This window comes from Diceros bicornis, chromosome 35 (assembly GCF_020826845.1).
Source record: "Diceros bicornis minor isolate mBicDic1 chromosome 35, mDicBic1.mat.cur, whole genome shotgun sequence".
Classification (NCBI taxonomy): domain Eukaryota; kingdom Metazoa; phylum Chordata; class Mammalia; order Perissodactyla; family Rhinocerotidae; genus Diceros; species Diceros bicornis.
In genome coordinates this window covers 23,494,365-23,521,840 of record NC_080774.1, presented here as the reverse complement: position 1 = coordinate 23,521,840, position 27,476 = coordinate 23,494,365, and the positions used below count along the sequence as shown (strand labels likewise).

At 38.9% G+C, this 27,476-nt stretch overlaps 1 protein-coding gene across 10 annotated transcripts in view; it reads right to left on the bottom strand.

The window, feature by feature from the left end:
* Positions 1-27,476, bottom strand: part of MTMR3 (myotubularin related protein 3) — a 147,504-nt gene that overhangs the window by 36,754 nt on the left and 83,274 nt on the right. For 8 of the 10 annotated variants that reach the window (XM_058531753.1, XM_058531752.1, XM_058531751.1 and 5 more), the window contains 3 exons: positions 15,720-15,802; positions 7,799-7,888; positions 7,272-7,388 (listed from right to left, as the gene is read on the bottom strand). In XM_058531753.1, coding sequence (XP_058387736.1) covers positions 7,272-7,388; positions 7,799-7,888; positions 15,720-15,722 — 210 coding nt within the window. In that variant the 5' untranslated portion in view covers positions 15,723-15,802. Of the gene's footprint in view, positions 1-7,271; positions 7,389-7,798; positions 7,889-15,719; positions 15,803-17,452; positions 17,567-24,275; positions 24,311-27,476 lie in introns of all 10 variants that reach the window. The other 2 variants (XM_058531757.1, XM_058531754.1) reach the window with 2 other exon arrangements.

Genomic DNA, 27,476 nt, shown 5'->3' with positions numbered 1-27,476 from the left:
ATCTAAAGAGAGCCTGGTAAAATGAGTGGATATTCTCACTCCTTGGAAAAGGGGTAGACCACTGTCTCTTATACCGTATCATGCCCAGCCAAAATGTGGCTCTGGGAGTTGCAAGTAGCATTCCAACAATGCATGTTTAGCATGAGAAGAGGGAGGCAGTCTCCTCCAACACAGACAGAAGCAAGAGAGTGCTGCCTTGCACAGGGTGGCCCTCGTGTTAGCCAAGGCAGTTTCAGAAACAGACTTCTGCAAACCCTGCACACTATGCAGTTGCCAGAGTAAGCAGAGAACTCTCAGAACAAGGATGTGGGGATCAAAAAGAAGCCCAGTGCTGGATGTCTGGGACAAAGAAACAGAAACTGGGGCAGGGATTAAAAAAGAGAAGAAAGCAAAATATTACTCAGATAATGGCTGGGAGTTTCTACCTGAGGACTAGAGACTTCTTGCTTAGTTCTAAGTCTATAATCTACAAAATTCCCTTAGACTTGTAATAGGACTGGGAGTAAGAGAAAGACTAAGAAATCTTGCCTGTGTTCTGAGAAAAAAGGAGCTTTGGCCCTCTGTTTTTGTTTAAGTCCTTAACCCCAAGGTGCTGTGAGAAACTGCAGCTTGATGCGGCTAAAAATTCTTTCAAGACCTGTACATCTAAGAAGGAAAAAAACAACAACAACAACAACATATCAGTAAGGATAAACTGTAAAGGAGAAATAGGAGATTAAGAAGATAGAGATTAGAAGATGACACTGATTTGTGGCCAGTCCTTTGGGTGTCCTGTAACAGACTCTCATACTGTTTTTTCTTTTTTTATGTACCCTTCTTTCCCTTCTCCCTCCCCCCAAACCCCGCCCCCCCCAAAACAAGTGACTGCCAGACTGCCAATTAAAAGGCCTGAGTTCTAATCTCAATTTTCTAAAATTTTACCAACTAAAATTTTGCCTGCTTCCTGACTTCCTTGGACGAGCTTCCAACTTTCTTATATGCCATCAGCCTCTGCTTTCTGAACCTCAGATGGTCACAACTTAGGAAGTCCCAGGCACAGAAAATGAGAAGAGCCTGGGGTGGAGTGAGAGTGAGCTTTACAAACCCTTATAGAGAAGCTGCTCTCTCAGCAGTCACCTACATCCCAGATCCCCTTGGATCGCCTCTCCTTACAGCTATAAAACTTGAAAACCGACTACAGTCATGTGTCACTTAACGACAAGGATACGGTCTGAAAAACACATCGTTAGGTGATTTCAACGTTGTGTGAACATCAGAGTATACTTACACAAACCTGGATGGTATAGCCTACTACACACCTAGGCTATATGGTACTAATCTTATGAGACCACTATCGTACGTGCAGTCCATCACTGACCAAAATGTCCATATGTGTCGCATGACTGTACTGATATTAGCAGCTGCTCGAGGGAGTGGACCAGCCTGTGCTACTTTGCTACAAAGAACAGATAAGTTTTACATCCCTACTAATGAACCAGAGCCCGAGGGCCTGTGCCCAGACTCCCAGAATAAGAAAGAAACACCTCAGAGCATGCAAAATATCTGCTACCTAAAATGCATTCGATATACAAATTTTAATGTATTTTAACATTGCAAATTTAAGGAAGAAGGATAACAATGTTGGTTGCTAGTATGCAGATACTAGCAAGTCACCAGAAACAACCATGTGTTCTCATGTCACAGATATGGAAAACAGCAGATTTTAATACTCATGCAGACTGTCACATGCAGGGAAGTTTAATATGCAGCAAGAACATGGACGTATAAAAGAGAAATACTTGATTTTATATCAAATGAACATCTCTCTTTTTTCTTCTTCTTTCTACTCCAATGTTCCTCTTCAATGTTCCCTCCACAGACTGCCTCCTTCTGCCTTAAAAAGGCAGAACTCAGAACTGGCCTTCTTTTCCTCTTCATACATCCCACCAAAGCATATGAAGTTTCTTTTAAGGTCCACTCACTGCTTGGGGTTTCTCAAAGTTCCTCACGTATAAAGAGGATCTCTTACCATTTGTGTAACTACACATACCCAATATTCAAACTCATAAGCAAAGAATTATAGATTCAAGAGCCAGACCATTTTATAGCCCAGGAAGGTTAAGCCACTACATTATAAGCTAGTGGCAGAGTCAGGTCGAGAATCCATGTCTGTCCTCTAGCCCAGGCTCCTTGCATTATATACAGTGTGCCTTTTTTTCTTCCTGTAAGATTGCCCTTCCCTTTTGTATGAGCTCTACTTTAGTTTTGCTTTCACAATTAAGTAGCCTCTCCACCAGGGACCTTCAAAAAGAAAACAGAATTTAAACCATGATTCCTTAGAGGCAACTCTATATCCATGGAGGAGCAGTTAAGAAATCTCAAGTCACATTCAAATCCTCTCTAGCTCACTCATTCAAAGTTTTGTAGCAACACATTTTCTTTTTGCTCCTTTCTCCTCTAACTTCTACCTACCAGGTAATTCCATCTCCCTTTACAGTGCTTTTCCTCTTATAAATTCCACCAAACTCATGCTCAAAACAATGCATCAAACACATTCAGTGCTGTTAATCAATTCCTCAAAAAGCCGAAAGTTATAGCACGGACACCAAAACTCATAAGAGAATCAATCCAAAAAAGCAGAAGAGCAGCAGTTAAAACATTTAATAAACATGCACAAGTATTAAATATCCACAGCACTGTTTCATTCCAGAGGGAATTTTATGTTATCAAACCCTACTATATTTACCTTAATTCACTCTGGTAGCGTGTGTATGCGCGCGCAGGCACATGCGCGTGCATGCATATGTGCATTATTTTTAAGCACCAGAATTTAAGAGTGGGGTAATTTCTACCTTTTAAAAACAAATGCTCTTTTTACATACTGAATGGGAAGTACTAATCTTGTATACACACTTGAAGTAAAAATGGCAACAGAGTCAAAATAAAACAAGTAATGAGTCTAAACCTAAAATCTATAATAAACTGTGGAATATCTGGGCACTAAATCTTATTTAAAAACCAGTGAGAAGAAGACCGCCACATGTTAAAGACCTAAACTCTTTATTGATCACCTTTGATATTTACAAGCTACTCTTCCAGCATGGGTTTCTGAGGCCTCTACTGCTGTACGAATGCTAAAGCCAGACGGCATACAGTGTCAACAATAACCTCCTTCTGATGCTTGAGGAATAAAGATTTTTGCTGTACTACAGTTAGACAATGGAAAAATGTGAAAAAATGCTAAGGTGCTTCCAGCTGCTACACTTCTACCTTTTTCCTAAGAAGCATTAATAGACCAGCCTGGAAATGAAAGTTTTAATATCCTTTTAAATACTAATGTGGATTTTACAAATTATTTCTGGCTGAAATTCAGTTTACATTTTTTGAAGGTCACAATTCCATCTGCTTACGTATAAACTGTGGGCTTTATCCTCACCCCACAAATTGTTCTCATTGTAGGGTACCACCAGAACTTTGCCTAGTGAGAGGGAAGGGACTCATGCAGAGAGGACACACTTCGCTGATTTGCAAGGTGAGCGTCTGACATTCAAAACCAAATTGTTCCAAGCACAGGTGCAACAACTGCCTAGGATTCTCATGCTACTTACTGGGATCTCAGAAGCAGTAGACTGAGAGGAGGTCTATTGAATTACACAACAAAAACTGTTTTAAATCTTCATGAATTCAACTTGAACACTTACTTGTTCATAAATAAGGTGAGCATCAAAGAAATATATCTGTACATGTGTAAAAATGTAATTTGAGAAAAGCAGAAATGGGAGCAATTCATTCCTTAAATACTACAAATGAACTCTACTACAGAAGTTCTTTACCCTAGGAATTGGAAACTTGATATCCTGTGAATGTGTGTGAATTAAAGTAACGATGTTTATGGTATCTAAATCTACAGACACATTTTACTCAATGTGCTGTGAAATTAAAAGAGAACATATGATATCGGGTAGCTATTTAAAACTTGATGGTAAATCATTTTCTGAAGTGCTAAATGTGTTGATTTAAAAGCATACAAAATGATGCAAACTGGGGCATACCACAATATATACTGGCACATTTGGGCTTTGCGGGTTGAAATGTGTTTGATTTAGATATAATAACCTTTAAGGGGGGGGGGTCTCTCCCCCCCCTTATTTTATTGAAATATTTATCTGCTGAGGGAGAAAAGGAGGGAGGGAGAGAGGGAAGGGCAACAGCACCAACTTTCTGGTCTCCATCCAGGGCCTAGCGCAGGAAGAGCCATTGTCTCCCGGAGTGACCACAGGTTTTAGGAACCTTAGGACTAACTGTGATGCAATTAACTTATTTGTATGGAGCAGTCCTAGTCTCTCTCAATCTGAAATGTTTAAAGTCATTGCAATGCCAAAATACTTCGGCACAATCATTTTTCTGTGCAAAGCCATTATCTTGGGCTTTTTAAGTGACATGCAGGCTCTATGACTTAGAGGGTTATAATGCTAACTGAGGAAACACTTTTAGGTAAGGAAATGGGTCAAAAGTAAGGAGGGTGGTAACTTTTCTTCAGCACTGTATCTCAGTCACAACAGGGGACCAACAATTCCAGTAAACAACCTACTCATACAGCTAGTGTTAGAGACAATGATGACACAGACCTATTCACATAGAAATAAGTTGTTTTCAAGTGAGCTTTAAACCCAAAACAGCATTTAAAATGGTCTAATACCCATTTCAAACCCATATTAACTTCAATTCACTTATTATTTACTGAATACCATGGTACCAGGAGACATGTTGGATTCTGAAGATACAAAAATGAATAAGAAAAATTACAATATACAGTAGTCCCACCTTATCAGTGGGGGATACATTCCAAGACCACCAGTGGATGCTTGAAACCACAAACAGTACCAAACCCTTTGTTTTTTCCTTTACATACATATTTGAGGTACAACAGCAAAACTAGCACAAACTTTTTTCCTTCTTCACAATTTCACAAGTAGAAGATTAGTTCTTACTATAGATCTTAACAACCTCAGCTTATGATTTTTTTTCTTTCCTTATTAAGTCGAGAACATTTACCTTTTCACTTAAAGGAAGCACTTTACGGCTTCTCTTTGGCAAATCCAAATTGCCACCATCACTACTCATGCACTTTGGGGCCATTATTAAGTAAAATAAGGGTGACTTGAACACAAGCACTGTGATATCATGACAGTCGATCTGATAACAGAGATGGCTACTAAGTGACTAATGGGCGGGTAGTGTACACAGCATGGATACACTAGACAAAGGGATGATTCACATTCCGGAGCAGAATGGTGCAAGATTTCAGCACGCTAGTTAGAACAGCGTGCAATTTAAAACTTATGGATTATTTCTGGAATTTTCCATTTAATATTTTCAGACTGAGGTTGACCGCAGGTAACCGAAACCACTGAAAGCAAAACCATGCATAAGGGAAGACTACTATAACTGTTAAATGTTGTAAAGGTGTGTTCAAGGTATAGAAGAAGCCAGAGGAGAGTGTAATAAACTGTCAGGAAGGGAACTGGGACTAAGAATGGCTTCATGGAAAGAGTTATCACCTGAACTGAGTTTTGACAGATGGAGAAGTTCTCTGAGTAGAAGAGAAGAGAGAGAACTGAGAGATGTGAGGTATGGCTGAATAGTCCAAGGAGGATGGTTTTACTAATACAAAGAGGAAAAGGGGGAAAAGAGGGAAACAGACAGAAAAGCTGGCAGGGACCAAGGATCACACCACTTAGCCTGGCATCGTGCTAAGTAATTTCATCTTAGAAGTAGTAAAGAACCACTGAAGGGCCTTAGGCTGGTGAATGACATGATCAAATCCATGTTCTCTCTCCAACAGAGCTTATTCCCAAATAGATCTGAAAACAGTCTCTGAAATACTTGGCCATAAACCAGTAAACTGAGAAATACAGGACTGTATGGAAAAATGCAATGATATGAAATTATATCATCCCCACATGCAATTTAATTACAATTTCATTGATTCCAGCCATTTAAACACAATTTAAAAACAAAATTAAACTGGTCAATTCTATTAATTATTATTGTCATTACTTCCACAGCAGCCAGTGGGGAATTTCTGGTTGCTGGGATTTTATAGGCATTTCTATCCTGTCCCCTCCTATCACAACCACCCAATTCCAAATGGATCCTTCTGAACACAGTGCTATGGTGTGAAAGCACAGCATGCCTCTTTCCTTGATAAATCTGGTACGTATTTTTAGCTGATCGACAGAAAACTAACATAAAAGCTATGATTATAGTCCAAATCTAGAGGCCAGAAGGAATTCAAGCCACAATGGCTCTTGCACATAAATGCTTAACTATAAAGAATAATAAATACTACATAAATAATAAATGCCAACTACAAAGAAAATGGCAGCCATTTGAGTCTTTTGACAAAGGAAAGAATGCGACGAAGGAGTTGGGTAACTTTTGGACTGCTGAATAATTTGGACTGCTGAATAAAATGAACTTAAGTGACAGATTTCAAAGAATCCCAAAATGAACCCCAAAACACACAATCTGAAGGAAAGTATAGTCCTGAGCTTTTATAAGATGTCATAAGACACTTCTCCGTGCTAGAACCAAAGTGCAGACAGCCACAATACTGGCAAGTGAAGAAGGAAGAAGGCATTCATTTGGTGGAAGTACATGAACTTTCAGGCCTTTGTGGTGAAAGGCACATTAACTGAAAACTATCAACGATGGCAGTGCACTGGAAGAACCAGTTCACTGAGAGTACCCTCATAACTGAAAAGGGCAAATGCACTCTTGAGAATTGACAGACTTCCTTCTCTTCAGTAATATATAGTCCATTATGCAAATAAACACTGTACTTAACATCTATACTTATACCACTAAGGAGCCATTAGAGAAAGTTCATCCTATATGAACGTTGAGCTCAAAGTATATCTCATCATTTGACATTAGGGTCCAGGGAATTATCTCAACTAAGGAAGTTGGTAACTACTAAAGATCGAGGAATAAAAGCCTATACAGCCTTTGCACCCTTATAAAACTTGATGCAGCATTATCTAGCTCAAATCATTTAGTGTTACTAAATAATGGACACCTCAGCTGATAACTATATGTATCATTTTAAATCAAGCATAAGAGTTGCTTGCTAACCTAGTGTCCCGAGTGCTAAATTAAGTCAGAGAAATGCAGAGTACATGTTTTCACACTCAACCCTATATAACACTCCCATCTCTGAGAACATTAACAAGTTTTTTGACTTCCTTTCTCCATCTACTTTAGTGGGAGAACAGTTGGTAATCACTTACATTAACAAGCGACTCCTTGAACTTGATGTGAAGTCTGTAATTAGAAAGGGCAATGATGGCGTCCTCAGCACGGCCCACATACTCTGTGCTTTCTCCATGAAGTTCAAGGAAAGGAACCTTCAAAATGGAAGAAGAAACCCTTCAGAGTTCTGAAGCAGCAAAGCAAAGTCTTCAAACATGGGTCAGGTGAATGGATGATAAATCCTCTGTCACTCAAACTTAAAACACACTATACATAAATGGGTAAGAAACCTAAAGAGGATGGGTTTATACACACATGATTCAAATATACCTAGTTATTCAAATTCTAGACTACTGAAGGAATGACACAGAGATCATCATCTCAAACAGTGAATTCTCAGGAAATAAGTCTTTCTAAAAGGAAAGATGTTTTCCAGCTTGCATTTCTACTATGTTTATGGTTTAGGAAAAGATATAATAGTGCATTACTTCAATCCATTAGCTCTGCTACACTGTTTGTATGATACCAAATACTTATTTTATTATCAAAAGTGGCCTGTAATTACCTGAAGATTCTCATCCTCCCGGATCAGCTGCTTCCTGGGAAAAATCTGATTGGCCTGGATGCACTCAAGACTGTGCCGAGTCTCCTCATCCTGGAAAAACCCAACACCTTTAAATAATTTTAAAGCTCCTACTCATCCATATTTGGTTTTTCTGCCACGTCTAGTAGCATAATCACAATCAGAGTCCAGTAATCAAGGTGAACATGCAGAAAGCTCAAGGAAAAACTATTCGTCCCCAAAAGTGTTCCATCCAATATATTAACTGCCTCTAGTCAGAGAACACACTGATGCAAAATATATATCTATATATGTTAAAGAGGTTAAGAACATTTCTATTAAGCACTAATAAGTTATTAGTACATGATTTGTAAGAGAAACCAACTAACAGGTTTTTTTCTCTTTAAGTTATAATCTTAAATTCTTATTTTTGAAAAATACATTCTGAATTATTTAAGAATGAAATGATATCATGTATGAAATATGCTTCAAAATAATTGGAGGGGGAAAGGTAAGGAGGAAGCGAGTGGGGCATAAATGAAACAGGATTGTCCATGAGGGATAACTGATGAAACTGGGTAAGTGGGAGTTCACTATACCATTGTGTCTACTTTGGTTATATGTGAAATTTCCTTAATAGAAAAGTTTTTTAAAAAATGTAAAAAAATGTAAGCTTAAGAACTGAATTTCTCAAACTGAAAACGTGTGAACCACCATCCCTAGTTTAATCTGCCTTATGTTACAAAATAGATTTATTTCTATTACAGCAATTTCAAAAAAAGATGCAATAAATTCTAATCTAAATGGCATTCAACTAATTATCATTTGCATAAAAAAGTAGTTTTTTACATTATTAATTTTTAAAGTATATGAAGACAGGAGAGAAAAGCAATCTATTGGAAAGTCTGGGGACTGTAAATTATGATGGAATCTGTTTACACATCAAATTTTATGAGAGCAAAAGCCATATCATGTTCAACTGACAGCACTAAGAATTATAACCACTAGTTAGTGGACCTTTCTGCATATGCTATTTAGCACAATTCCAACAATTCTTTAAATCTCCTTAAAGAGAGAAAAAAAATCCTACCTATAAATAACACTTAAGGTTTTACCCAATAGCAATCTTAAATCATAAAACCATAATACTCTACTAATATGGTTCTTAAAGTGAGGTCTGCAGATTCTGAGACCCTTTCAGGGACTCTATGAGGTCAAAAACACCTTTCACAATTATACTAAGACATTATTTGCCTCTTTCACTGTATTGATATTTGTACTAACAGTGCAAAAAGAACTGGTGGGTAAAACTACTTGGCACCTTAGTACAATCAAGGTGGTGGCACCAATTTCACTTAGACTATCCTTGATAAATCAGGGGAAAAATGATAAATTTTATTAATTCTTGACCCTTAAGTCTTTTATATAGGAAATACACATGAAATACTTATGCTGCTTACTGAAGTATTACACTTGTCTCAAGATAAAGCACTTGTGCACCTGTTTCAGTTACAAGCTGAATTAGCCACATTTTTTCATTAAGTACTATTTTTATTGAAAGAACTGACAAACTATGGTAATTCAGACTTAAACATTTGGCAGATCTTTTCTCCAAATGACATTACTAGTTGCCATTGATAAAGCTTTTATGCAAAAATTAGAATTTTGGAAAACCCGTCTTCTGCCGCCATGAACTTCACAGCTTCCCAATACTTAAGACTCTTCTGATGACATCAGTGGTGATACTACCATATGTGACTTGAAAAAGAAATCATATAGTGAAATATGTCTACATTTGGAAGATCTGAATTACTCAATGAACCATTATTTTCAAAATGACTAATGTATGATGTTACAAAATCATGCATGGATAAAAAGATCCATTTAAAGTGCAAGATATACCGATGATTTTAATGTAATAGAAAAAGTTTACTGATGAGGTTTCAGATTGCACATTGCAACTAACCTTTAAAGAATTATTACTTGTTTCAGTGTAGTATAACAGAAGAATACACACAATTATCTAGAAAAACTATTAAAATACTCTTCCTTTTTCTAACTACATATCTACCTGAGACTGGATTTACTTCATATATTTCAAACAACATACTGTAACAAATTGAATGCAGCAGTAGATATGAGAATACAGCTATCCTCTATTAAGCCAAACGTCAGAGATTTGTAAAAACGTAAAATAATGCCCCTCTTTATACTAATTATTTTTGAATGATGAAAAAGTTTATTTTCATCAAAAATGTTAACATTTATTTGGTTTGTTATTGTTATTTTTAAATGAATTTATGAAAATTTTAAAGATTTCTCAACTTTAATTTCTAATTAAGTAAATACAGATAAACACGCCCCACATAAATAAAAACTCTTTGGGGTCCTCAACAAGCTAAGAATGTAAAAAGAGGTCTTGAAATCAAAAGTTTGAAAACCAGCACTCTACTATACTCCAATACTAAATACTGATTGCAGCTGTTTCATTTGAAGTCAGGCCTTCTCTAAAACCATTCTCCTAGTGCTAATCTATGACAGGAAGAGCCATACAGAGATTTGAATAATAATCGCTCACCCATCTACCTACCACCCATAAAACCAGCATCTTTGTTACCAGCTGATAGGGTCCATTCCATCCCCTCTAAGGGGCCATTTTTGCCTGAGGCACAAGCTTTTTAAGGGCCTTTTTAAAAGTCTGATATTTAAAACTATAGTTTGATATCTAAAAATGTTTGATATTTAAAAATGTAGAAAGAAATCAGTGGCTTCAAATACTAAAAATGACCACTTTGTAAATGGTTCATGAAATGCTACAAAAAATTATAAAACTTCAGTCATTAATTAGAGACTTTTGTTATATGTGAAAACAAATCATATGTTAATAGTGTCACTTCTCCAGGACTACTAGGTATTCACCGTGATTGTCAAGAAATTATGGCTGATAATCAAATAATTTCAAAAGCAAAAGTAGTATAAAAATCTGTTGTTTCTTACAGCAAAAAGAAATAAAGTTTAATGAAGTTGATGTATTTATTAGTAAGGTTGATATGATGTGGCTTGAAGCCTGCAAAACTACAATTACCTAGGGTGTACAAAGGTTTGTAAAATGGCTCTACTCCTATAAACACCAAAATAACTTGGAAGGGGGCCGGCCCCGTGGCTTGGCAGTTAAGTGTGAGCACTCCGCTACTGGCGGCCCGGGTTCGGATCCCGGGCGCGCGTCGACGCGCCGCTTCTCCAGCCGTGCTGAGGCCGCATCCCACATACAGCAACTGGAGGGATGTGCAACTATGACATGCAGCTATCTACTAGGGCTTTGGGGAGAAAAAAAGGAGGAAGATTGGCAATAGATGTTAGCTCAGAGCCAGTCTTCCTCAGCAAAAAAAGAGGAGGATTAGCATGGATGTTAGCTCAGGGCTGATCTTCCTCACAAAAAAAATAAAAATAAAAAAAATAAATAACTTGTAAGATGAAGAGTTGTATGTCAATCTATTCCATTTTATCCCTTTCCATTCATTTCCTTTGAGGTCAATGATTGGGTGAAGGAATAATAAGGGACATAGTCATATGTGAAAGGAACTCCTTTTTCTATAAGTATCACCTTTTGTTTTTTCTTTTGGTGAGGAAGATTGGCCCTGAGCTAACAGCTGTGCCCATCTTCCTCTATTTTGTATGTGGGACGCCGCCACAGCATGCTTGATGAGCAGTGTGTAGGTCCACGCCCAGGATCCAAACCTGGGAACCTAAGGCCGGCCGAGCAGAGCATGCAAACCTAACTACTATGCCACTGGGCTGGCCCCCTAGCTCTTTTTTCTTTATAACCAATTCTATTTCCATTCTTAAGAGGTAGCTCTTAAAGAAAACTGAGTATTTACACTTAGAGAGAACTAAAGAGAAAAGATATGAGCAATCTCGAATTTAGGAAGATTCTTCTCAGAAGCCAATAGGAGATAGGTAGGAAATGCTATGAAATATGGGAAAAAGCTTTTAAAAATTATTACATAAAAGTACACTACAAATATGTCTTCTCAGCATCATATTAACTAACTTTTTAGCTGACATAAATGTATAAGGCCTAAACTTTTCTTCTCTTCAATATCATTTTACAGCAGTACCCATTATTTAAGTGGTTCCCTGACCTAGATTTTTACTGGCATTTCAATAGCACAGAATTGAAATAATGTAGCAGAAAACAAACAAACAAAAACCTAGAGAAGCCATTTACTAATTCATTCTTGCTGGCATATTCACTTGGGTGCTAATCCAGCCAATGCATACAACCAAAGTAGCTACTGAAAATGGAATGAACGATTTTCAACATAAGAGAACTGAATTAGGCCAGCAAGACAAGAGCATGAAGTGATAATTTTTCATAGTCAAATAAAATAAATGCTCTTTTTAAAAGACTGTCTCAGTTCACATTACCTACATGTAAGACTTCAGAATTGATTTTCCCCCTTGTACATAAAAATACACCTTAATCCCCAAGGACTTAATTAACATTAGGACAAACTAATCATTGACTTGCTAGAAGAATGGTGATTCAAAAAACATTATTTGGGGGTCTGGCCCAGTGGCATAGTGGTTAAGTGCACACGCACCGCTTCAGCGGCCTGGGGTTTGCAGGTTCAGATTCCGGGCGCACACCGATGCACCACTTCTCAAGCCATGCGTCCCATATAAAGTAGAGGAAGATGGGCACGGATGTTAGCCCTGGGCCAATCTTCCTCAGCAAAAAAAGAGGAGGACTGGCATTAGAAGTTAGCTCAGAGGCTGATCTTCCTCACAAAAGAAAAAAAAACACAAAAAACATTACTTGGGGCCAGCTCCAGTGGCCTAGCGGTTAAGCTCGGCACACTCCACTTCAGCAGCCCAGATTCGGCTCCCAGTTATGGACCTACACCACTCCTCAGTGGCCATGTGGCAGCGGCCCACATACAAAATAGAAGAAGACCAGCCACAGATGTTAGCTCAAGGCGAATCTTCCTCAGCAAAACAGGGGAAGATTGGCAACAGATGGTAGTTCAGGGTAACTCTTCCTTGGCAAAAAAAAAAAAAAAAAAAAAAAATTACCTGGCTCTGGCTAAACATACGTTGAATTAACTGCCTAATTTATTACAGTTTCTGAGTTTCATAGGTAAAAAAGAAGGCCAAACTTGAGATGGCTGACAGAGTAAGGAGCTGGAAGGAGACAAAAGGGAAAGAAGAAACAAACTGGCAAGTGTTGGCCTGATAAGAGGCTTGGAAACAAATTTCTCCTAGGCTATAAGCAGTAATTTATAGGTATTAGAGAGAATGTATTCCACATGGTCGATTTCCTGGTATTGTTGAGGAACACCAGACATTGTGGAATCTGGAACCTCTTAGTCTCCACCAGCTCCATAAGGTCAGTGGGGTCACCTAAAAAATCTTGAAAAGGCATCAGTCACCACAGTTCCAGGCTAGTTTCTGCTATTGGCTAGACTATGCAGGTAAGAGAATAAGCCTATACCTCAGAGGGGAAGTCAACATTAGAGATAAATACTTAAAGAACACAAGGAGCAGAGACTGCTGACCTGTCAAAATGTCCATTAACTAAATTCATATATAGTTTTTTATCCTGGAACATTACCTACTCCTAAGAGTGAAACGTGTGTGGGAACACTTGGCAAAATGTAAAAGTAAAAGTAATTATCAGTCCCATTGGCAATTCCAGTCACTATTCTTAAGACTGGTATTGAAGGCCATCAAAAATACAATTTCCCTTGATAAAATGCTTGGGATTTCTTCCAAAATAATCCAAAGAGGTGGGAGGTGAAGGAGAAAGAAGAAAAAGTGTGGATATGAATTGAGGATTATTACAGCTGACTGACGCATATATCAGGTTTCATCATACTATTCTTTGTATAGGCTTGAGATTTTACATAATAAAACATGAAAACATATTTTCCTAATGCATAACCTCCCAAAAAAGACAGATTTCAATCTCATTTAAGAACCTTTAGGAGTGTAACAAAGAGGATATTATTCAAATTAGTACAGAAGTGAACCGACAGACAGACCGAAAAAGAAAAGGAAGGAGGGAAAGGAAGGAAGGAAAAGGGAGGGAGGGGAGGGGAGGGGAGGGGAGGGGAGGAGTGGGAAGGGGAGGGGAGGGGAGGGGTGGGGAGGGGAGGGGTGGGGAGGGGAGGGGTGGGGTGGGAAGGGAAGGGGAAGGGAAGCGAAGGACAGAAAAGAAAGAGAAGAGAAAAGAAAAAAGAAAAGAAAAGAAAATTCAATGCTCTTGAATTATCTACAAAATAGTAGGATTAAGGACATATATCCTAAATGCTAAAAACAGAATATATTAATTAATACTAGTTAAATCAATGGTTCAACAACTTATGAAATGTTATATAGCTAGTAAAATGAACATTAGGAATCCAATGAATCAATGTGGGAAAATGTTTAATTCCTTCAGTGATATAAGCAAAACAGAAATTTAATTATGTTTTAAGTTCATATAAATATATACATAAAATACATAATAAAATATACACATGGACATGGACTACTTAGAAAGGAATACAACCATGGGCTTTGGTGGTAGACTTGTAAATGAGTATTTGTAAAAACTTGTTATAATGCTGCTTTATGATGAAAAAAAAAAAAAAAGACACATGGCTATACTGCTCCCCAATTACTGCACACAGAATCATCTCCAGAGCACACCAGGAAGACTCTCAACAGGGCACCAGAGATCCCAGCAGCACCAGGATGAGGACCACATTGTTGCTAGCTATGTGGTATACAATGAAGGACAACCCCTAAGTACAGAACAGAGCTGCTTTCATAAGCCCATCATTTGCTATTCATTAGCATTGGCATACATACCATATAAATATTAGGCAAATACTTTTTCAATCACTAAAAACTCTGTGGGGAAAACCAACAAAATAAAATACAGTGCAGAGACATAATATATTAAAAGTTCATCAGTGTTTAGGTACAGGATACAGCAGAAAGCTGTTAAGCCCACAAACTAAGAAAAAATTGGCCCAGCTTTAGGATGAAAGCAGTTACCCTTCTCCTCCTTTTAATATGACATTTCTGCACAACTAGTTTTTCTCTTTTGTTTAGTTTGTTTTTAATTTTGAAAAGCATTTTCCACCCATGTCCCTAATGAAGCTTGAAATTAACATGGCCTTTTCAATTCCTTCTTTGTGTGCCAGCATGAAACAGAGTTTGGATCTAGGAAACATCACAAGGTAGGAGCAGGACAATATTACAGAGGACTATTTCTTTTTTAAGCCTTGAAGCACCGTTTACATAGTCTCAGGATTGACAGAAATGTGGTTGGCTCATTGCTCCATCTTCTCTGCCTGGACTAGGCCCTAAATGGCCCACAAGTCACTGAAATGTTCATTATATGCTCTTTTTAGTCAAGGATGTAGGCAGGGGTGTGCAGAGCTTCTTCACTGTCTTTGAGATAAAAATACTGCCTTAAAGAGACAGAATAGGGAAGGTAGGGAATTGCTTCTATCCAGAAAGGTAAATTCACAAAGGATATGTATATAACCATATCATAATTCTCCCACATACACAAACAAACACACAAAAAGTTTTACTACATCTTGCTTCCTAGAAAAGGAATAAGAAACCTCGAGTCCAAGAACTGTGGGTTTGAGTCTTGGCTCCATTTAATATCTGACTGAAAATAAGAAACAATATCTAACTCACAGGATTAAAGTTAATAAAAATGAAACTGCTCTAACACACTAGAATACTCTGTAATTATTACTAAGTAAACAATATAAGAAAGGAGATAGGAAGAGAGTTCTGGGAAAGTAAAAGTAAAATTATTTCTTACAAAAAGAAAATGGGCAACAATGGACTTATCAGTGTTCACTTAATTGTCAAGATAGAGTCAATTCCAATTTTCTTGTTATTTCCTTACACTTACCATGACAGGAGGCCCAGATTAGGAGGAGAGATCCCCGCTCCTTCTTCAGTCTGGCAAGACTTTTCTTTCCTTTATGCCTGGATCTTTAAAAAGAGAAAAAAAAAGGACAAAATTGGCAATTTTCCCCCTACTTGGCCATACCCTAATTAAAGGAACTGCACATACAGGGACTTAAACACATGAGCAGAGTCAGCCAAAAGAAGTTGATTATCACCCAGACAATTCCCATTAGTCAAATCCAAACTCCATAATGGCTTTGTGAAAATCTTCCTAGTCCTAACCTATTTGGGCAAAAAAGTAGCAAAGGCTCATGTTCCTAAGGTTGACAGTAATATAAAAAATGTTATGAAAATAATAAAGCAATAATAATTAAAACCTGCAAATGCAAAAAACAATATTCTTGTAATACTACGGGATGTTTTTGTAGTTACCTGTAAATTCAAAATGGTTCTCCCTATCTGTGGGAACCAAACTGGCTTAGTAGTAAGCAAAATATGAAAAAACTGCCTTATTTCCCTAATATTCTATGATCATCTGACAACTCACATACACTGTGCTAATATCTTTACCTGGTTTTTAAAAACAATAAAAGGGGTGGGGGAGGAATACTCAACTAGAAACTCAAAGATAGGCTAGTAACAGCACTATCATGTTTAACAAGTTGCTTTTTTAAAAAATAGATTAGTTTCATGCAAAGCCAGGATGTCTGGTATGCTAAACTTCCATGAATATAGGATATTTTAGGGAGTATGGGATTCAATACTCAAAGTAAACTCTTTAAGAGCAGTCTAAGTGAGGGAACAGAGGACATCAAAAGAGTAACAGGGCCCAGAACATGTGGAGCCTTGCGTAGTGAGCAGAGGAGTAGCATGAGGTGACTTAAAGGATGGCTCTAGCTGTTGGGTGGGAACAGACTAGACTGTTCAGGGGCTGAGAAGCACAGGAAGAAGCAGGAAGACCAGTTAGAAGGCAATAATCACTACAAGATAGTAGTGATGGAAATAGTGGAATATTGCTGGATTCTGGATATATTTTGAAATTATCACCCACACGATTTGAACTAATGAATTAGATAAGAGAAAGAGAGAGAAGTCAAACTTTTTGGCTTCAGCAACTGGAAGCAAGGATTTCCCATTTACTGATGAGGGAAAATCATAAGAAAAATGGATTTCCCCACTCTGTGAAGGTGCAGGATGGGGAACATTGTCTAGATGCTGGAAGGATGAGGAAGAACCAAATGGTGCCGTAACAAACCAAGTCAGAGTTATCATTCTTACCATTCTTCAAACCCAAAACAAACCTTTGTGATTTACCTAGCTCAAGAACACAAATTAGCATAAAATTATCTCACTTATTCATTCATTTCAATAAGTATTTATTCAATACCAACTAGATTCCAGGCACTGTTCTAGATTTAGGGGAGACAACTGTTTACAAAAAAATTCATGGAGCTTAACTTTATTGCCTGTCTTCCCCACAAGAAATAAACAAATAGATATGTTTATGTCAGGTAGTGGGTCAGGTAGTGAGTAAGTGTTACAAAGAAAATAAAGCAAGGTTTGGGGATGGGAAGTAACAAAGAACTGCTGTTTTAGATGGGGTGGCAACAGTATGTAGAGGCCACCTGCTGGAATTAATTAAAAAGAAGAGGAGGGAAGGCAAAGAAATTATTTCTGGGAGTATAAATTTATTATTAGAAGAAATGTTTTAAAGATCACTTTAAAAAGAAATACCTGCTGGGCTGGCCCAGTGGCATAGTGGTTAAGTTCACGTGCTCCGCTTCGGTGGCCCAGGGTTCATGGGTTTGGATCCCAGGTGCAGACCTACGTACCACTTATCAAGCCATGCTGTGGCAGGCATCCCACATACAAAGTAGAGGAAGATGGGCACAGATGTTAGCCCAGGGCCACTCTTCCTCAGCAAAAACAGGAGGATTGGCAACAGATGTTAGCTCAGGGCTAATCTTCCTCACCAAAAAAAAAAAAGAAATACCTGCTGGATGAATTAAAAAAAAAACTGTCCTAATGTTGTGCAAAAGGGATTTTGGGGGTTAGAATTAAATTTCTAATGACAGTATTATATACGCAAACTGCTATATCTTAAACAATTTAAACAGAAGTAATGAATTTGATACATTTTGCAAAACAAATAATTCAAAATGCAACTCCAGGGCTGGCCCCGTGGCTTAGTGGTTAGGTGCGCGCGCTCCGCTACTGGCGGCCCGGGGTTCAGATCCCGGGCACGCACCGACGCACGCTTCTCTGGCCATGCTGAGGCTGCGTCCCACATACAGCAACTAGAAGGATGTGCAACTATGACATGCAACTATCTACTGGGGCTTTGGAGAAAAAAAGGAGGAGGATTGGCAATAGATGTTAGCTCAGAGCCGGTCTTCCTCAGCAAAAAGAGGAGGATTAGCATGGATGTTAGCTCAGGGCTGATCTTCCTCACAAAAAAAAACAAAAAAAACAAAATGCAACTCCAGTGATGAAGATATTAATGTCAAAAATGTAGGTGGAAAGGCCAGCCCAGTGGCACAGCAGTTATGTGCGCACGCTCCACTTCGGCGGCCCAGGGTTTTCGGGTTCGCATCCCAGGTGCACACCACCACACCGTTTGTCAAGCCATGCTGTGGCGGCAGTCCCATATAACATAAAGATGGGCACGGATGTTAACCCAGGGCCAATCTTCCTCAGCAAAAAGAGGAAGACTGGCATCAGATGTTAGCTCAGGGCTAATCTTCCTCACAAAAGAAAAAAAAAAAAAGGACATCAGCATCATGGCAGAGTGAGCTTCCCCCACTGAACTCTCCCCCTCTAAGACACAACAAAAAGGACATTCATATTCCAACAGAAGCTATTCACACAACACAGGGGACGTCTGAGGCACCCAGGCAGCTGTACACCTGAGGACTGAGGTGCTGGAATCTCCAGAGTAAGTGGAAGGAGGTAAGAGGAGCTCCCTTCCTTCCCCAAGGACTGCAGACCCAGAGACTGAGACCATGCGGCTCTCAGAGGAGGGGAAGGGGCAGCTCGCCACGTGAAAACTGATGCTCTCTAAGACCCCTCACAGCCCGAGGGGATCCCACTATGGAGGGAGAGGAACTGTTGCAAGGGTAGTTTCAATAAGCTAGCCCCTTATTGAGCGACAACGAGGTGAGAAACCTCTGAGATCAGGGAGGCGAAAGCAAGCGCCCCTCCCCAACCTAGCCCGCCCAACTGGTGCTTCAGCACAGCAACGCTTCAGCTCAGCCCCATCCCCAGACGCAGCAGCCCCCAGACGCAGCAGCCCCCAGGCGCCCAGCCCGACCAGCAGTGGGGCGAGCCTGCACCCCCGCACCAGAGGCAGCGGCAGCTTAGTCCCCCACACACCACAGCCCCAGCTGCTCCAGCTGGACCAAGCCATGGCCCCAGCTTCCCCAGCTCCACCGTGCCACGGCCCCAGCTCTTTCAGCTGGAACGTGCCCCGCCCCCAGCTCCTTCAGCTTGACCGCCCCCCCCCCAACCCCCCAGCTCCAGCTGCTTCGGCTTGGCCTGTGCGCAGGCTCCAGCTGACTTGGCGCCAGCAACTTCAGCCCACCGCACTCCAGTTCCAGCTTCTTTGGCCCAGCGGCACTCCAGTTCTTCCTTCTTTGGCCCAGCGCACTCCAGTTCCAGCTTCTTTGGCCCAGTGTACTCCAGTTCCAGCTTCTTTGGCCCAGCGCACTCCAGTTCCGGCTTCTTTGGCCCAGCAGCGCTCCAGCTCCTCCTTCTTGGGCCCAGCACACTCCAGTTCCAGCTTCTTTGGCCCAGCGGCGCTCCAGCTCTCCCTTCTTTGGCTCCGCGCACTCCAGTTCCAGCTTCTTCAGCCCAGTGGCGCTCCAGCTCCTCCTTCTTCGGCCCAGTGCACTCCAGCTTTTCCTTCTTCAGCCCGGCGCACTCCAGTTCCAGCTTCTTTGGCCGAGCGGCACTTCAGCTGCAGCTGCTTCAACCCAACCGCACCCGAGCCCCAGCTGCTTCAGCCTAACTGCGCTCCAGCTCCAGCTGTTTCCACCTTTCCCCCCAGCAGCCTCCACTCAGCCACACTGCAGATCAACCAGGCGCCGACAAGAGTGCCCATGCATTGTGGTGGGCCAGAATACACAGCCCTTGACCCCCACCCAGCAGAAGCAAGAGGAAACTGCGAACATATATTTTCACGAGGAAAGGTAAGCCAACACCAACAGGCACCATGCAAAAATATATTAAATCTCCAGACCAAAAGGAAAATGACAAGCACCCAGAAGTCAACCTGGAAAGCACAGAAATGTATAACCTTAACAACAGAGAATTCAAAATAGCCAACATAAAAAAACTTAATGAAATACAAGAAAATACAGACAGACAATTCAGTGAAATCAGGAGTTTCTTCACAGAAGAGATTGAAACTATAAAAAAAAAAAAATCAGAACTCTCAGAGATGAAAAACACAGTAGAGGAGATAAAGACAAATCTGGAAGCCTTAAGCACCAGAACTGACATTATGGAGGAAAGAATTAGCAATACTGAGGACAGCAATGCAGAAATGCTCCAGATGGAGGAGGAAAGAGAACTAAGACTAAAAAGAAATGAAGAAACCTTCCGAGAAATATCCCACTCAATTAGGAAATCCAACATAAGGATTATAGGTATTCCAGAGGCACAAGAGAGGGAAAAAGGAGCAGAGAACTTGTTCAAAGAAATAATATCTGAGAAATTCCCAAACCTGGGGAAGGAGCTGGAAATACCAGTGAATGAAATCGATAGATCTCCTACATATATCAACACAAAAAGACCCTCTCCAAGGCATAGTAGTAAAGCTGGCAAAAGTCAACGACAAAGAAAAAATATTAAGGGCAGCTAGACAAAAAAATAACAACATACAAAGGATTTCCTATCAGGCTCTCAGCCGATTTCTCGACAGAAACTTTACAGGCTAGGAGAGAGTGGAATGATATATTCAAAATTCTAAAGGACAAAACCTTTCAGCCAAGAATACTCTATCCAGCAAAAATATTTTTCAGATATGATGGAGAAATAATAACTGTCCCAGATAAACAAAAGCTAAGGGAGTTCATTGCCACAAGACATCCACTACAAGCAGTGCTCAAGAAGGCCCCCATACCTGAGGAAAAAAAGAGAAAGGGTATTTAAAGTTTTGAATGTGGAGGAAGACAGGTCATCAAAACCAGAAAAATTGCAGTCCTCTACCAAAACAGATTAGCAAACACTTAATTATAAAACCAAAGATCAAGGGAAGGTAAGCACCAAGCATAAATATAACCTCATCATGTTAAACACGAACTCACAACACAAGAAGGAATAAGATGTGACAACAACAACACAGAAGAGGAAGAGGAAAGGGGTCGAATCAACTTAGTCTAAGGGAATAAGAGGCCATCAAAAAATGGACTATCACATCCATGAGATTTTTTTATACAAACCTCATGGTAACCACTAACCAAATAATCAGAACAGAATCACACACGATAAAGAAAGAAAACTAAGAGAACCCCCATACAAAACTACCAAACTGCACTGGTAGCCCAAAACACATGGGACGAGAAATAAAAGAAATGCAAAAGAACTGGAAAAAGAATGATAAAATAACAACAAGCAGCCCCCATATATCAATAATTACCCTAAATGTAAATGGACTGAACTCTCCAATCAAAAGACAGAGAGCAGTGGGATGGATTAAAAAACAAGACCCAACAATATGCTGCCTCCAGGAAACACATCTCAGCTCTAAAGACAAACACAGGCTCAGAGTGAAAGGATGGAAGACAATATTCCAAGCTAATGGCAAACAAAAGGAAGCAGGTGTTGCCATACTTACATCAGACCAAGTTGACTTCAAGATAAAACAGATGAGAGACAAAGAAGGGCATTATATAATGATAAAAGGGACACTCCACCAAGAAGACATATCACTTTTAAATATATATGCACCCAATACAGGAGCACCAAAGTACATAAAGCAACTATTAACAAACCTAAAAGGAGATATTAACAACAACACAATAATAGTAGGGGATCTTAACATCCCACTCTCATCAATGGACAGATCACCCAGACAGAAAATAAATAAGGAAACAATGGACCTAAATGAAAAACTAGATGAGATGGACTTAATAGACATATACAGAGCACTCCATCCAAACACAGCAGATTACACATTCTTCTCAAGCGCGCATGGAACATTCTCAAGCATAAATCATATGTTGGGAAACAAGGCATGCTTAAATAAATTTAAAAAGATTGAAATCATAACAAGCATCTTTTCCAACCATAATGCCATGAAGTTAGAAATCAATTACAAGGGAAAAACCAGGAAAGTGACAAAGCTGTGGAGACTCAACAACATGCTACTAAACCACCAATGGATCATTGATGAAATTAAAGGAGAAATCAAAGCATATCTGGAGACAAATGAAAATGAAAATACACTGTACCAACTCATATGGGATGCAGCAAAAGCAGTCCTGAGAGGGAAACTCATAGCATATAGGCCCACCTTAACAAACAAGAAAAAGCCCAAATGAGCAACCTCAAACTACGCCTAACAGAATTAGAAAAAGACGAACAAACTAAGCCTAAAGTCAGCAGAAGGAGGGAAATAATAAAAATCAGAGCAGAAATAAATGAAATTGAAATTAAAAAAACAGTAAAAAGGATCAATGAAACAAAGAGATGGTTCTTTGAGAAGATAAACAAAATTGACAAACCCTAAGCCAGACTCACCAAGAAAAAAAGAGAGAAGGCTCAAATAAATAAAATTAGAAATGAAAAAGGAGAAATTACAACAGATACCACAGAAATACAAAAGATTATAGAGAATACTATGAAAAACTATATTCCAACAAATTGGACAATCTGGAAGAAATGGATAAATTCCTAGACTCATACAACCTCCCAAAACTGAATCAAGAAGAAATAGAGAACCTGAATAGACCAATTACAAGTAAAGAGATTGAAACAGTAATCAAAAACCTCCCCAAAAATAAAAGTCCAGGACCAGATGGCTTCTCTGGAGAATTTTACCAAACATTCAAAGAAGACTTAATACCTATCCTTCTCAAACTATTCCAAAAAATAGAGGAAGATGGAACACTTCCCAACACATTCTATGAGGCCAACATCACCCTGATACCAAAGCCAGGCAAAGACAACACTAAGAAGGAAAACTACAGACCAATATCCCTGATGAACATAGATGCAAAAATCCTCAACAAAATATTGGCAAACCAAATACAGCAATACATTAAAAAGATCATACACCATGATCAAGTGGGATTTATACCAGGGACGCAGGGATGGTTCAACATCCGCAAATCAATCAATGTGATACACCACATTAACAAAACGAGGAATAAAAACCATATGATCATCTCAATAGATGCAGAGAAGGCTTTTGACAAGATCCAACATCCATTTATGATAAATCTCTCAACAAAATGGGTATAGAAGGAAAGTACCTTAACATAATAAAGGCAATATATGACAAACCCACAGCCAACATCATACTCAATGGGGAAAAACTGAAAGCCATCCCTCTGAAAACAGGGACAAGACGAGGGTGCCCACTCTCGCCACTCTTATTCAACACGGTACTGGAGGTTCTGGCCAGAGCAATTAGGCAAGAAAAAGGAATAAAAGGAATCCAAATAGGCAACGAAGAAGTGAAACTCTCGCTGTTTGCAGATGACATGATCTTATATATAGAAAACCCTCAAGAATCCATTGGAAAACTATTAGAAATAATCAACAACTACAGCCAAGTGGCAGGGTACAAAATCAACTTACAGAAATCAGTGGCATTTCTCTATATCAACAACAAACTAACAGAAAGAGAACTCAAGAAGACAATCCCATTTACAATTGCAACAAAAAGAATAAAATATCTAGGAGTAAATTTAACCAAGGAAGTGCAAGACCTATACAATGAAAACTATAAGACATTATTGAGTGAAATCAATGATGACATAAAGAAATGGAAAAATATTCCATGCACTTGAACTGGAAGAATAAACATTGTTAAAATGTCCGTACTACCTAAAGCAATCTACAGATTCAATGCAATCCCAATCAGAATCCCAAAGACATTCTTCACAGCAACAGAACAAAGAATACTAACATTCATATGGGGCAACAAAAGACCCCATATAGCTAAAGCAATCCTGAAAAAGAAGAACAAGGCTGGAGGCATCACAATCCCTGACTTCAAAACATACTACAAAGTGATAGTAATTAAAACAGCATGGTACTGGTACAAAAACAGACACACAGATCAATGGAACAGAATTGAAAGTCCAGAAATAAAACCTCATATCTACGGGCAGCTAATCTTTGACAAAGGAGCTAAGGACATACAGTGGAGAAAGGAAAGTGTCTTCAATAAATGGTGTTGGGAAAACTGGGCAGCCACTTCCAAAAGAACGAAAGTAGACCATCTTCTTTCGCCATACACAAAAATTAACTCAAAATGGATCAAAGACCTGAAGGTGAGACCTGAAAATATAAAACTCCTGGAGGAAAATATAGGTAGTACACTACTCACCATCAGCCATAAAGGGATCTTCTGGAATTCCATGTCTACTCAGACAAGGGAAACAAAAGAAAAAATAAACAAGTGGGACTTCATCAGATTAAAGAGCTTCTACAAGGCAAATGAAACCAGGATCAAAATGAATAGGGAACCCACCAGCTGGGAAAAAATACTTGCAAACCATATATCTGACAAAGGATTAATCTCCATAATATATAAAGAACACACATAACTGAATAACAAAAAAACAAACCAATCAAAAAATGGGCAGAGGAAATGTACAGACACTTCTCCAAAGAAGATATACAGTCGGCCAATAGGCACATGAAAAGATGCTCAACATCACTAGTCATCAGGGAAATGCAAATCAAAACCACACATCACAGCAAGTGAGATTTATTAAACTATTTTCTCTACTTTTATACATTTCAGATTTTAAGTTTTTCTTAACAATGGGAATTCTACCTCAAAACCCCCAGTTACTGAACAACAAATTTAAAGAGTCAAAGTTTTAGCTGTCAGAAAACCAGTGCTCATACAGTGAGCATACCAATACACATTGTGTCTTTTAGTGAAATTTAAAGAAAAACTCTCACAGGCGTCACAGAATTAGCTGTCCCAACTGAAATGTACTCACCTGCAGTGACACTGAACTAGAAATCAAATTTCACTTACAAAGTAAACTCTCGATCAGCAGACATATCCACATCTTCCCAGTGTTCCCAGTCAAGTCCATTTTTTTAATGAGTAGAAAAAAAACCAAGACAAAGATTTGCCACTTAGGATTAAAAGTCTCAATTTAAACATAGTCATTACCAAGAAATGATGCTCTCCATTTCTACACCAAATAAAGACTCTGTAAAATGGCGTGCTGCACTTCAGTAAGTCGGTCAACAACTACCTGAAAACCTAGCATGTGTCACACAGTATGACACTATGCTGGTTCCTGCACTAAGGAGCTCATATTCCAGTGTAGAAGATGGAAACAATAATAATTACAAATTGTGCTAAACGTGATGAAGAAAACAAACAGGATGCTGAGACAGAGACTGGGGGGCCGGGGTATGGGAGTCCTACTTTAGATAAGGTGGTCAGAAAAGCTCTCTGAACAGCAAGTTTATGGTACAGGAACAGCATGTGTTCCTCACATGAAAAAGATCTCAGCATTTTTGAAGGATTAAAAGGAGAATACCAGTATAGCCAAAATGTACTGAGTCAGAAAACAGAGTGGCCCAACTTGAAGGTGAAGAAATGTACAAGAGCAAGATTATGTAAACATTAAGGAGTATAGATAATATTCCCAGTGCGACAGGAAGCCATTGACAGGTTTTAAACAGCAGAATGACAGGATTTGATTTTAAGATCATTCTGGTTACTGTGTGGTGAATGGATTGGAGAACAAAAAGAATAAAGAGAATCAGGAGACAATTATAGGAAGGAAGATGGTGGCTTGATTTAGATTAGAGGCAGCAGAGATAGAATAAAAGCTGAAAGATGTGAAAGGTATTTTGGAATATAATTGACAGTAATACGTAAAGGCCTAGATGCTGGGGCTAACAGAGATTAAAGAATTTATGGTCCAGGAGGGGACATAAGAAAACAGATAAAAATAGTTCAAAGTAAGAGATGCTACTTTAAGCATCTGAGGAAAGATAAACTTTCTATAGGAATTCCAAATTCATAAAAAAAAAAACAATGATCACGGATAACTCTACAGCCAGTATGAATCAAGTAGTTGCTGAAGGTCCTTATAAAACTACAAAGAGCAAATATGACAAATCCTTAAGAAACATTCAGCAACTGACTTGCAAAACTTGGGTCCCAGAGCAGTATTTATACTATCACTACTAAAGGAAGAAATTGAGTCATTACTGTTAGTCTAACAGAAGTAGTTTAACACTTCTTAATTTTTTAGTTATAACAATAATGCATGCTCCTTCTAAGAAATTTTAAAATACAGGTGTAAAAAGTAAACAAGTATCCTCATATACTGCTGGTAGGAATATAAATTGGTACAGCCTCCTTGGAAACAGCCTGGCAGTTCCTCAAATGATTAAACACAGAGTTACCACCTAACCGGCAAATCTACTCCTAGGTATCTACCCAAGAGAGACAAACATATATATCCACACAAAAACTTGTACATACATGTTTATAAAAGCACTATTCAAAATAGTCAAAAGGTGGAAACACCAAATGTCCAATGACAAATGAATGGATAAACAAAATGTGGTATATCCAAAAAGAGAATATTATTCAGCCATTAAAAGGAATGAAGTACTGATATTTGCTCCAATATGGATGAACCTTGAAGACACTATGCTAAGTAAAAGAAGCCAGTCACAAAAGACCACATTTTATATGATTCCGTTTATATGAAATGTCCAGAACAGGGAAACCTACAGAGATAGAAAGTGGAATGGTAGTTGCTTAGGGCTGGGGGGGATGGAAGGTAATGGGGGGTGGATAGTTAAAGGGTATGGAGTTTCTTTATGAAGTGACAAAATGTTCAGAAATTGACTGCAATGATGGTTGCACAACACTGTGAATAAACTGAGCTACTGAATTACATACTTTAAATGGATCAAATATATAGTATATGAATTATATCTCAACATTTTTTTTTTTTTAAGTTAAGTAAGTAAGTAGAAGTTCCCTTCTTACTTTTTGTTGCCCTTCACTTCACCTACACTTAAGTACAACCACTGTTAACTATTTTATAATTCTGTCCAGGACACTTTTTTATGCACATACAAAGACACACATAATCTACCCCCCCCTAAAAAAAATGAGAGGGGAGGGTCATACTATATTCATCGTTCTGCAAATTTTTTCTTCAATTAATGCATCAAATCCTTCCTGTGTCAGTACATACTTTCAGATGGCAATTCAGTATTCCATTATATTCCAATATACCATTCACCAATTGCTGAGACACTTAGGTTATTTCCATTTTTCTATTACAATCAAAAAAGCCACAGTAACCATCTTTGCCCATATCTCTGCATGAGTCACTATTTCTGCAGCCTTGATTCTCAAAAATAAATTTACTAGGGGCCAGCCTGGTGGCATAGTGGTTAGGTTAGGGCACTCCACTTCAGCAGCCCAGGGTTCGCAGGTTCAGATCCCAGATGCGGACCTACGCACCGCTCATCAAGCCATGCTGTAGTGGCATCCCATATACAAAATAGAGGAAGACTGGCACAGATGTCA